The sequence below is a fragment of the Colobus angolensis genome, unplaced genomic scaffold (assembly GCF_000951035.1).
Source record: "Colobus angolensis palliatus isolate OR3802 unplaced genomic scaffold, Cang.pa_1.0 Scaffold250, whole genome shotgun sequence".
NCBI lineage: Eukaryota > Metazoa > Chordata > Mammalia > Primates > Cercopithecidae > Colobus > Colobus angolensis.
This window is the reverse complement of record NW_012115711.1, coordinates 536775-548850: the sequence shown is the minus strand read 5'-3', so window position 1 is coordinate 548850 and position 12076 is coordinate 536775. Positions and strand designations below refer to the sequence as shown.

The following is a 12076-nucleotide window of genomic DNA, read 5'->3' as shown; positions in this document are numbered from 1 at the left end:
AACCCGGGAGGCGGAGCTTGCAGTGAGCTGAGATCCGGCCACTGCACTCCAGCCTGGGCGACAGAGCGAGACTCTGCCTCAAAAAAAAAAAAAAAAAAAAAAGAGTTATGTAATATCAGTTACATGTCTTCCTTTCTCAAATTGAAAAAAACTCTGAATTCCACAGCACATCTGGCCCTAAGGCTGGAAAATGGATTATGGACATGCAAGTGCTATGAAGAGAATTCAAATATGCAATGGGATAGTGTCTAGGTGGCTACAGTTTGAATATTTAGGGAGGACCCCTCTGGGAAGGTGATATTTAAGCTTAGTTCTGAATGAAAAAAATAATAAAGGCAGTCATACAAAGATCAGGGGAGAGCATTCCAAGCAGAGGGAGCAGCTAATGCAAAGATGAACACAAAGGAGGCCACTGTGGCTACAGCATATTAGGCTGGATGAAGAGTGCTATAAATTGATGGAAGTACTTCATGTAGATAGGAAAATTGTGAGTCCGGTGTGCTAAACCCTTTGGTAAATACTGTGTAGTGATTATGAGTGTGATGGCTGTCAACAACTAGAAGGCCTGGAGGGGAATCTTTCTGGGTGAGAAAGCAGGTGTGTTTCTCTATCTGAAATATAGAGGTTTCTCTATATTTCAGATAGAGAAAACATAACGAAGTTATGAGGCTGAAATGGTAGGCTAAGATTTATGGCCTCAAGACCTTGGTTTGAGGAAAAGTATAGAAGGAAGACAGATTAGATATCTGGGGCTCAAGACTCTAATGACATAGCTTCTGGTAGCTGGCTGAAAGATGTTCTAGGATGACCAAGACCTGGGTCTTAAATAATAGTCTCTGGTTGAAGTCCAATCTGCAGTGTGTGATCTGGGCTTTTGGACTTAAAATAAATTAGACAAAGATAGAGGACAGTAGCAACGCCTGAACTGATGAAAGATGTTTTTGCCTCTTTAGGTTTGTGCTTCTCAGCAGCTGTCCTAGAATGTCTGTCTCCAAGCGTCTCTCTTAGCGGCTCTCCACATTCATCTCTCTGTGATCCTATCTGGCATCTCTCTTCCTATCTATCTCGGCCTCAACATATTTCTCTTTACATGGGTCTCTCTCTGTAACTCAGACTCCTCATCTTTGGATCTCCTTGTCTGAATGTCCCAGAATCTGGCTCCGTCCATTCGTCTGTGTCTGTACTGTAATTCTCTTTCTCCAACTGGACTGTGTCCTCCTGGAAGGCATGAATCTTTTATTATTCCGCTGGGTATCCCAGGTGCCCCGCACAGTCTAGCATATAGGAGTCTCAAATACATTCATACTCGAAGGCAGGCTTTTTCAGAGGAGAAAGGCACCCGTTCTCAATATCCACCCCTCTTCCCCCACGCGGAGCGGGCCACTTGCCAAAAGGCCAGCTAGAGAGTAGGGCGAGGGGTGTTGCGGTATTGTACTGCTGCTATTGGTCTCTTTCCCCAGTTGAAATAACTCTCTGGGGATACCTTAGCAGGAGGAATTCGCCCTCTGACCAAGGTACTAAAGTACCAGGCCACGCCCCCACGTCTCACGCGTCAGCGGCAGACGCCCCGCTGCATTGCAACCACCCCTTCCGCCGCTTCGCCTCGGCCAATCAGCGAGCGCCTGCGCCCCCATCCCGTGGAGTGGCCGGCGACAAGATGGCAGCAGCGTGTCGGAGCGTGAAGGTAGGTTCTTTGCCTCTGTTGCTTGCCCTCCTTTACGGGCCGGGTCAGCGCGGCCGTGGAACTAGGAGAAAGAGATCGGTTTCGGGGGAAAGGGTCATGCTTATGTAGGCCTGGTATTGTGGCCGTTTGGCTCAAGAGGTGAAAATCAACACTCCGCGGCGCATCTATCTGTCTGTCTGTCTGTCTATCTATCTATCTATCTATCTATCTATCTATCTATCTATCTATTTATCTATCTATCTATCTAGGGTCACAGGACGGGCTGTCTAGGGATGAGATTCCCCCTGTCCCCGAGGTCCCAACGGTGAGGAGAAGCGGCACACCTGGTTTACCCGCAGGGGTGACCACTACCGCTCCCCTCCCCCCTTCTCCTCAGAAGCCTGGAGAACAGGCAGGTGACAGCGTGGGGATGGTCTGGTCAATGTAACAGCTGACCCTGACCATGTCCCTTTTGACAGGGCCTGGTGGCGGTAATAACCGGAGGAGCCTCGGGCCTGGGCCTGGTCACGGCGGAGCGACTGGTGGGACAGGGAGCCTCCGCTGTGCTTCTGGACCTGCCCAACTCGGGTGGGGAGGCCCAGGCCAAGAAGTTAGGAAACAACTGCGTTTTCGCCCCAGCCGACGTAAGTGGGGTCACCTCTCCTCTCCCAGGGTGTGTGTGAGGTCACCAATACCAGCCTGGGAACCTGTGGGGGTCCCTCCCATAAGGGTCTCCTCTATGGGGGCGGTGGACCCATCTCCTTGTCTCTTTTGACCTGAGTCTTCAAGCACTGTGAGACCACCTGTGATAAGGATTCTCTAAAGCTGGGATTCACAACAATGGGGATGGGGATTGGACATAACAATCTCCTGGAGGAGTTATGTATGGTTTGAAAATGCATATTGTGCCTTGTAATTTTATATTTACAAAGTCAAAAAACTTGTTTTCATGAAACAAACTACAGAAAGTAAAACTTGATGAAATCATCTTAGCAGGTAAGGATACAAAAAAGCTAGTTTATCTTCCTATCAATAATTCTCACAACAGGGTTATTTTTTATTTTTATTTTTGAGATGGAGTCTCGCTCTGTCACCCAGGCTGGAATGCAGTGGCACAATCTCAGCTCCTTGCAACCTCCACCTTCTGAGTTCAAGCGATTTTCCTGCCTCAACCTCCCAAGTAGCTGGGATTACAGGCACCCGCCACCACGCCCAGCTAAATTTTTTTGTATTTTTAGAAGAGATGGGGTTTCACCATGTTGGCCAGGCTGGTCTTGAACTGCTGATCTCAGGTGATCTGCCCGCCTTGGCATCCCAAAGTACTGGGATTACAGGTGTGAGCCACTGCACACGGCCTCACAACAGGGTTGTATTAGTGCTCTGATCCACAGCAATTAAGAATCTTCAGGAGCATGTGAATTTATCAAGAGGGTATTGATTTGAAAAATGTTTTGTAACATTGCTCTACATTACCTAATATTTTCACCTTTGACCTACTCTCTCAATTTTTTTTTTTTTTTTTTGAGACAGAGTCTCACTGTTGCCCAGGCTGGAGTGCAATGGCACGATCTCGGCTCATTGCAACCTCTGCCTCCCGGGTTCAAGCAATTCTTCTGCCTCAGCCTTCCAAGTAGCTGGGATTACAGGCATGTGTCACTATGCTGGCTAATTTTGTATTTTTAGTAGAGACGTGGTTTCACCACATTGGCCAGGCTGGTCTCAAACTCCTGATCTCAAGTGATCCACCCGCCTTGGCCTCCCAAAGTGCTGAGATTACAGGCGTGAGCCCCTGCACCCAGCCTGTCTCTCAAGTTTTACAACCTTTTCTCTTGGCCTCTCCCTTCTCACAAATCTCTTCTCACCCAAGGACTGGGCATGCCCTGCCCTGCCCTCCCTCAAGTTTGGTGGTGAGAGTGTGTGCTGGGAGATGAATACCTTCTCCACTTCTCCCTTTGAAGGTGACCTCTGAGAAGGATGTGCAAACAGCTCTGGCTCTAGCAAAAGAAAAGTTTGGCCGTGTGGATGTAGCTGTCAACTGTGCAGGCATCGCGGTGGCTATCAAGACATACAACTTAAAGAAGAGCCAGGCCCATACCTTGGAAGACTTCCAGCGAGTTCTTAATGTAAGGCCTTGGAAGTTCTCCAGGGATAGTGGGAGTAAGAGGTGTCTGGCTGTGGAGGACCCCAAAGTTTTTAGGGGACAAAGGCTTCTTCTGCCTCAGGTCCTATACTATGTCTCCACCTGTCCTACAGGTGAATCTCATGGGCACCTTCAATGTGATCCGCCTGGTGGCTGGTGAGATGGGCCAGAATGAACCAGACCAGGGAGGCCAACGTGGGGTCATCATCAACACCGCCAGTGTGGCTGCCTTCGAGGGTCAGGTGTGTGGGCAGGGGCAAGACTTATGCCTCCTAAGTGACTTGTTGGGGCCCTCCCACCTATGACCTCTACTCTTTCTCCAGGTTGGACAAGCTGCGTACTCTGCTTCCAAGGGGGGAATAGTGGGCATGACACTGCCCATTGCTCGGGATCTGGCTCCCATGGGCATCCGGGTGATGACCATTGCTCCAGGTAGACATATCCCCTCTCTCCGTCACACCTGGGATTGGGTGGGATCCATGGACAGTTGAGAGGAGAAGGTATCCACCACCTAAGCAACAGCAGCCTTTTATCTTTGGGCCCCAGGGAAGCACCAAGAAGTAGGGCTAAAGTGAGGAAGAACCAGGTAAATATGAAAGCAAGGGTGAATCTCTGAATTTGGCTATATTGTTTAGGTCTGTTTGGCACCCCACTGCTGACCAGCCTCCCAGAGAAAGTGCGCAACTTCTTGGCCAGCCAAGTGCCCTTCCCTAGCCGATTGGGTGACCCTGCTGAGTATGCTCACCTGGTACAGGCCATCATCGAGAACCCATTCCTCAATGGAGAGGTCATCCGGCTGGATGGGGCCATTCGTATGCAGCCTTGAAGGGAGAAGGCAGAGAAAACACACGCTCCTCTGCCCTTCCTTCCCCTGGGGTACTACTCTCCAGCTTGGGAGGAAGCCCAGTAGCCATTCTGTAACTGCCTACCAGTCGTCCTCTGTGCCTAATAAAGTCTCTTTTTCTCATAGAGTGTAGGCAGTGTTGTGTGCTAGGGGGCCTGGCATGGGGAAGAAATGTGAAGGCTGTGACAGGGTTGGATGCTCAGAGCTCCAGGGTGGGGTGGGAAAGGCAATACCTTCATAATACTTTTTGTGTCCTGTTACAACACGTGGACTTGATTTTGAGTGAAGAACTTTATTACCTAGGTTAGAAGGTGGGAGTATGCAGCATTTTTCTCTTTGACTCCTAACTGCCTGTGAGCTTGATGGAGGAGAAGGAAGAGATAAACATCCTGAACTTAGCGGCTGCTGGTGTTAAACTGCCGGTGATACTGGGCTGTAGGTTGATTGGTATAGATTACTGAATTCAGGTAATCCTGCCTGTGAAAGAAGTCCAGAGGTCTCAGCTGATGTGCTTTCCCTCTCTCCCTGGTTCCTCACCATCCCTCTTCTCCCTCCCTTGGCATTTATCTCCACCACCACCACCTAGAACTCACTGGGCTTTTTGCTCATTAGCCAGCTGCTGGTTGAAAGAGCCTAGACCCCTTTGAAATACAGCACACAATTCCCTCTCCTGCTCTTCTAGCTCCAGCAATGCCTGGGCTGAACTCATGGTCTGGCTTTTCCATTCAGTATCCAGTGTTTTCTCAGCCTGACGGTGAGCTTCCTTCTTAGAGCGTTGTACTTCCTGCTCTTTCCTGATGGCAGCTCGCTGCTCTGGAGTCATGCCCTTCCAGCAATAGGGCAGGACCCGGTGGGGAGCTGTACGGTGTTGGGCGACCTGGGGGTTTTCAGTCAGTAGGTCACTTGTGCTCTGGTGCCGGATCTCTGCAAGGTTGGCCTTCTTTTCACGCTGACGCTCACAGCGCTGACGCCCAGCCTGCACAGCTGCCTGGTGGAGCCCCCAAATGCAAACATTTGGGTGCCCAACCTCAGGGAACTCTGTCACAGGGGAGGGGGGAACATGGCCCTACTCTTCCATCTCAAGGAAAGAAAGAACACATACTACATGGCCTTTCAATGCCCCTAACGTATGTGTTGGGGATAATGGGCAGGGAACTTCTCTGCCTTCAGGAAACCTTTAAACTGAGAAGTGGACGATGAGAAGGCAATGTTCTGTTCTCAAGTCATCCTGCTTCTGGAGGTGGGGAGAGGTGACTTGTACCCTAAGAGGGGCCTTCGGTGAAAGGGGAGTACTCAGATGAGAGAGCTGATGCTGATTGAAGAGGGGATGGAAGAGGAAGAATGTGGCTGAGGTTCCCCAGGACTTTGTTCAGCAGTTGGGGAGAGCCCAGGGTACTGGATGGCTCAGGCCATACCTGCGCTTTGTTGGCATTGGCCATGGCACACATCATGGCCGCACGACAAGACTCCTCCAGCCTGGCCAGATGGGTGGCCTGCGCGTCCATGGCGAGGCGCAGCTGGTTACTGAGCGCATCTACACAGAGAAATATGGCCGGGGTACTGTACTGGCTTGCTCCATTCCTGTTTCACTCATCCAGCCATTTGTTCAGCAAGTTTTGTGTTTGTGTGTGTACGAATGCTTAGCAGGGGGGTAGTGTCTGAGTTGTAGGGATGTGGAAGGAACTACTTCCACATCCCTTGGCTAGGAACAGCCAAGGTGCAGCAACAAGGATTTCTCAAGTGCATAACTAAAAGATGCCTCCAATGGACCTGGGTCCCAATATCAGCTCTGTTGCTTCTGAGCTGTGTGATTTTGGGTAAATCATTTCATATCTCTGAATCTCAGTCTAAGGGCCATGTGTTGGGTTCTAATGATACCACTGAATTAAATCCTGTCCTCAGATAACTCCCTGTCTAGTTGGGGACACAGATCAAACTAGATAGACCACAATCTGGCAAGAGCAATGGCAGGGATGTACATAGGGTATTAAGAGGATTTTGGGTGGTGGAAAAGAGGAAGGTTTCCAGGAAGAGGTGATCCTTGAAATACATTTTGTATACAGGCTAAAAGAGCAAAGGGCATTCCAGGCTGAGGGCATGGCATGAGCAAAGGTACTGACAATTTGTTTCTGCTTCAGCCACACTGAGCTCCTTGCTGTTCCTAGACCTGTCAGACACTGTATGGGAGACGGTAGACATGAAAGAGATGGTTTATCTTCAGTAGTCTGACATTTTAGGGAGAAGACAGATATTAAACAAATACTTTCACAATAAGCTACAACTACAATAAGTGGTCTAACAGAACAGAGTGCTGTAACAGGGTTGATGTGAAGGGTGAACAGTGCAAGTAGATTAAGACATGGTCCTTGCCCTTGAAGGGCTTCTTCTAATGGAAGAAAAGGATGTGGCCACAGACAATATCATAATAGTAGCTACTCTATGTGTTATAGATTATTATTCTCATTTTAAAGATGAAGAAACTGAAGCACAGAAGGGAAAATTCATTTGCCCAAACCAGCTAGTAAGTGGCAGAGCCATTAGGTCTGTCTGCACTGTGCTGCCTCCAGGTAACAGAGTGCCAAACTAATCAAGAACAATGCTACACTGTCAGTTATTGAAGGAAGTCAGGGAGGTTGGGGTCTGCACAACCTAACATTTCAGCACCAACCCTATGGATAATTGGACCTCCTCACACAGTTCTGGTCCCCTGGGTGCTGTACTCAGCTTAGGACAGATCCCCACTAGGCCTCAGGTCTCGGAGTCTGGAGGGTCGGGCTGCTTACCTGCACAATTCTCATCAACCTTGGCTTGCTGTTGCTCCTGCTGCTGCCTTTCCAAGTTGTACCTGAACTGCCTCTGCTGCATTCTCAGCCGTGTGGCCCTGTCTAGGTCTTCCCCAGAGAAGTACTGCAGGCTGGCTGGACCAGGATAGGTATTACTGTAACTAAGATAGGTTGGAAGCCCCTTCCAGACTTGGTCTGGATCCCAAAGACTAAATTCACGCCCGTTCTTGAGCTGCTGCTTCTGCTCCCGAAACTCCTGGACTTTCTTGGCCAGCCGACGTGTTCGATCTGCCTCTTCCTTCTCTAACATCTGGACTACCACATCATACTGCACCTGGCTGGTACCTGGGGGTGGTGAGCAAGGATATGGAGAAGATACCCCAGGAGGGACACAGTCCACTTAGCATGGCCTCTACTCTCAAGGTCCATCTGGTTTGTCCCACCACCCCAGGGCCTCAGGCCACACTCAGAGGCAGAACTGCCCTACCTCAGCCCAGTCGAGCTCTTTCTTTACACCCTTGTCTGGCCCCTGGCTTTGGGCTTTTACCATAAGCTGCCTCCTTGCTTCTTTCTGCTGCTTCCTGATGCTTTCGGTCTCCTACCTGGTTGTTCAGGGCCTGGACATCCACCTGATCCCGAAGAAAGGAGCACAATCAGAGTAGGGGCCCAGCAGGGGGTCTTCAATGTCCTACCACAAACTTCTTAGAACTTACCTGTTTCAGAATCCTCCTGTAGCTCCCAAGTACCTACTGGATAAAGTTCTAGCTCCTGAGCATGGTTTGCAAGCCTCTCCATGGTCTAGCCTCTGCTTCCTTCTCTGGCCTCATCTCTTAGTACCCTCTTCCCGTCCCACCTTACCCTTCTGAGCTGTGCTTACAGTTCCCTGAATATCTTAGGCTGTTTTGAACCAATAGCCTTTGCCCAAGCTGCTCCCTCCACTTGAAACACTTTCCTCCCCTCTTTACACAAATTCCAATTCGTCCTTTGAGACCAGCTCAGCCTTCACCTTCCTGACCCCTCAGGCAGGTTCTACTCCCATAGAATCTAGAACCCACTGTCTACATTATATTGAAGTTCGCCTCTGTATTCTCTCCTCCACCAGACTGTGAGCCCTTTCAGGGCAGAAACTGGGCCTTAGTCATTTCTGTATCCCCACTGCCCAACACAGTGCTAGGCACAGAACAGGCCCCGAGGAAATGCTTGTCAGCTTGTCAGCTGGATCTCAATCAGACCGCTAATACCATAGCCAACTTCTTACGGCAGGCACTATGAACTGGTTTTCAAAGCTGCCACTGTGTGTTAATACCCACCTGACTTCCCTCAGCCTCATTTTACAGAAAAGGAGCCTGGGGCTCAGAGAAGATAGGTGATTTATCCAAGGCCACACACACAACAGTCAGCAGACCTGGTCTTAAATAGTTACAGGGTCTTTTCCAGAATACCATGCTGCATCCCCCCTCTATCCACTCACCTAACAAGCTTTTGTTTCTTTTCTTTTTTTTTTTTTTTTTGAGACGGAGTCTTGCTCTGTCGCCCAGGCTAGAGTGCAGTGGCCGGATCTCAGCTCACTGCAAGCTCCGCCTCCCAGGTTCACGCCATTCTCCTGCCTCAGCCTCCGGAGTAGCTAGGACTACAGGCGCCCGCCACCTTGCCCGGCTAGGTTTTTTTTTTTTGTATTTTTTTAGTAGAGACAGGGTTTCACTGTGTTAGCCAGGATGGTCTCGATCTCCTGACCTCGTGATCCGCCCGTCTCGGCCTCCCAAAGTGCTGGGATTACAGGCTTGAGCCACCGCGCCCGGCCTGTTTCTTAAACTATCAATATTTTCTCTTTATTTTGATTATAATTCATTTATCACATTTCAAAATCATACAAAAAGGAATACAGTTTAGTGAGGAGTAAGTGTCCCTTCCGTCTCTGTCTCTCAGCCTGGTTAACAGTTTCTTAACATAGCCTTGCAGAGACAGTTTAGGTATATGCAGTAATTTTGAGACAGGGTCTCACTCTGTTGCTCAGGCTGGAGTGCAACGTTGTGATCTTGGCTCACTGCAACCTCCTCCTCCTGGATTCAAGTGATTCTTGTGCCTCAGCCTCCCAAGTAGCTGGGATTACAGGCATGCACCACCATGCCCAGCTAATTTTTGTATTTTCAGTAGATACAGGGTTTCACCATGTTGGCCAGGCTGGGCTCAAACTCCTGACCTCATGTGATCTGCTCGCCTCAGCCTCCCAAAGTGCTGGGATTACAGGTGTGAACCACTGCACCTGGACTCCAAATATTCTTTAGGCCTCTTTTAGCTCCATGTTGCCTGTCTCAAGAACCAGGTCACGTGGCCCAGAGCTGACCGGAGAAGGGTCAGCCGTCTCCCCTAGTCTCTTCCCCTGCACTGACCCATCCTTCTTCCCAAGCTCTTTCCAGGCCTGTAGGGATGGGTGCCTTCTCTCCCTTTCCTTCCTTTCCCACCCTAGGAGCCTGCTTGAATCAGGGGAAGGGCTATCATGGGCACTGCTGCACATTCCTCTCCAGGTGTAAGAGTGAGGTGGCCCTGATCCTGAGCAACAGTCCCTACTACCCACTCACCCCCATGACTCGGTTCCGCACATTGAAGAATCGGTTTTGTCGCTCTTTTTCTCGATTTCTTCTGGCCTCGATGGCTGCTGCTTCCTTGGTATCTGTTGACTGGTTTATGTTATACATCTGGAGCAAAAGGGAGGTGGAATGGCCCATCAGTGCTGACCACCATCTTTGACTACACGCCACCCCCATTCCTTTCTCCCTATTTCAGCAGTTATTGATTCCTACTGATTTTACTTCCTGATATATTTCATATCTGTGCCCCCCATCTCTGCTGTCACCAGCTTAATTCAGGCCTCACAATCTGGTGTCAGGAAATATCTCAGGAGCCTCACTGGGCTCTCTTGCTCCAATGTTACCCTCTCTGCACTGGATTTCTCTACACTGGCTACCAGAGTGATCTTTGGGAAGCAAATCTGACCATGGCACTCCTCAGCATAAAGCTTTTGAAAACACCTTTAAAGCAAATGGCTCTCCAGTGCTTATAAGCCCAACCCCTTTACCAGATTTATAAGGTTCTTCATGATCTGACCCCTGCTCACCTTTCTAAGCCTCAAACACATCTACGACACTCCTTTTTCATTATACTGTACTCAGTTTTCCTTATTTCAATTAAGTGGCACCACCATTCACCAAGTTGCTCAGGCCAAAAGCCTAGGAGAGATCCTTTAATCCTTCCTTTCCCTCACTTCCTCTTCTTTGAAAATAACCCTGGTCCAAGCCACCATCGCCACCTTCCTGAATAACCACAACTGTCTCCATGTTGGTATTCCAGCTTCCTCTATTGACTCCTATAGCCCAATCACAGAAACCAGAAGCAGCTTTCTTTTCTGAAATATATGTCCCCCTCTTTTTTTTTTTTATTACTTTTATTACTTATTTTCTGGTCAAATGAAAGGCTAGAAAGCTTAAATTTGCCTGTGTTCCTTCATATTTTGGGAAGCTCACTTTTGGCATGTAACCCAGCCAAAGCTGCAGTCAAAAAAACTTTAGCAAACATAAATCTGATCATGTGTCTCACCTGCTTAAATTCCTCCATTAGCTTCCCACTGTACTTAGAATCAGATCCAAACTCCTTACGGTGGGCTTTCAAGATCTAGTTCCTGCACACCTCTCCAATTTGTCTCAAACCACTGTCTCCCTTGCTTACAGTGCTCCAGGCACGCTGATCAAGTCCTCCAACACAGTAACTGTTCCCACCCCAGGGCCTTTGTATGTGCTGTTCCTTTGTTTGAAGCATGATTCTTTAATTCCTCCTATAGCTATTTGGATTTTTGGTGTGTGTGTGTGTGTTTTTGTTTTTTTGGGTTTTTTTTTCCATTTTGTAACTGTGAAGTAGTTGATACAGGAGAACATATATAACCCATATATGTAAGTTAGGATGCATGATAACATAGAAATCCATGAACTAACTCCTCAGCTAAGAAACAGAACATTACTGATACCACTGAAGTGTCCTGAGTCTCTTCCCCCTCATCCTTACTCCAAGAGCATTCCACACACTATCCAAAATGTGTTACCATTCCCTCTCTCTCTCACTATGTTGCCCAGGCTGGTCTTGAACTCCTGGGCTCAAGTGTTCCTCCTGCCTCAGCATCCTAAAGTGCTGAGATTACAGGTGTGAGCCACCTGTAATGCCCAGCCTGACAAGAACATTTTTGATGGAGTTCTGGGGATGAAACTCTGATTGAGGTGGGCTCAAGAGAGACTAGGACTGCAGGACAAACAACTCAACTAATTTTTTTTTTTTCAAGAGAAAAAGACAGAAGGACCTATAGATTTTAAGATTTATATATACAGGGTGGAAGTTTCTCTAGTATATACCTAGGAGTGGAAGTGCTGGATCATAGGGTATATGCATATTTAACTTTACAAGATAGTGCTAAGTTGTTTTTCAAGGAGATTGTAATTTACACTTTCACAGTAGTGTATAAAAATTCTAGTCATTACACATTGTCACCAACACTTGGTATACCAGACTTTTACATTTTTGCCAATTTGTGGGTACAAAATTATAATTACTTGTTTTAATTGGAATTTTCCTTAATAAAGTTCTTTTCATGTGTTTTTTTT

General features: G+C 48.3%; 2 protein-coding genes across 5 annotated transcripts in view; one reads left to right on the top strand and one right to left on the bottom strand.

Moving 5' to 3' along the window:
* Window positions 1-1625: 1625 nt before the first annotated feature.
* HSD17B10 (hydroxysteroid (17-beta) dehydrogenase 10) lies at window positions 1626-4774 on the top strand. Of its 2 annotated transcripts, none has more exons than XM_011946571.1 (6): window positions 1626-1684; window positions 2143-2307; window positions 3622-3786; window positions 3917-4045; window positions 4127-4235; window positions 4439-4774. In XM_011946571.1, the coding sequence occupies exons 1-6, from the start codon at window positions 1658-1660 to the stop codon at window positions 4627-4629; spliced, it is 786 nt and encodes a 261-aa protein (XP_011801961.1). In that variant the 5' UTR covers window positions 1626-1657; the 3' UTR covers window positions 4630-4774. The 2 variants fall into 2 exon arrangements, with proteins under 2 accessions (XP_011801961.1, XP_011801962.1); XM_011946572.1 differs by having other exon boundaries at window positions 4127-4208; window positions 4439-4770.
* Window positions 4775-4914: 140 nt separating this feature from the next.
* The window catches only part of RIBC1 (RIB43A domain with coiled-coils 1), a 10886-nt gene continuing 3724 nt past the window's right edge, over window positions 4915-12076 (bottom strand). For 2 of the 3 annotated variants that reach the window (XM_011946567.1, XM_011946569.1), the window contains exons 3-8: window positions 10010-10126; window positions 7978-8059; window positions 7431-7775; window positions 6063-6181; window positions 5241-5635; window positions 4920-5124 (exon numbers count right to left, since the gene is read on the bottom strand). In XM_011946567.1, the coding sequence (XP_011801957.1) occupies window positions 5043-5124; window positions 5241-5635; window positions 6063-6181; window positions 7431-7775; window positions 7978-8059; window positions 10010-10126 (1140 nt within the window). In that variant the 3' untranslated portion in view covers window positions 4920-5042. Of the gene's footprint in view, window positions 5636-6062; window positions 6182-7430; window positions 7776-7977; window positions 8060-10009; window positions 10127-12076 lie in introns of all 3 variants that reach the window. The other variant, XM_011946570.1, reaches the window with a different exon arrangement.

Excerpts from the sequence above, each read along its gene's own strand:
- HSD17B10 (XM_011946571.1), top strand. The coding sequence starts at position 1,658 with ATGGCAGCAGCGTGTCGGAGCGTGAAG. Across the intron at positions 1,685-2,142 it reads CAGCGTGTCGGAGCGTGAAG|GGCCTGGTGGCGGTAATAAC; the intron begins GTAGGTTCTTTG and ends CCCTTTTGACAG. Across the intron at positions 2,308-3,621 it reads GCGTTTTCGCCCCAGCCGAC|GTGACCTCTGAGAAGGATGT; the intron begins GTAAGTGGGGTC and ends CTCCCTTTGAAG.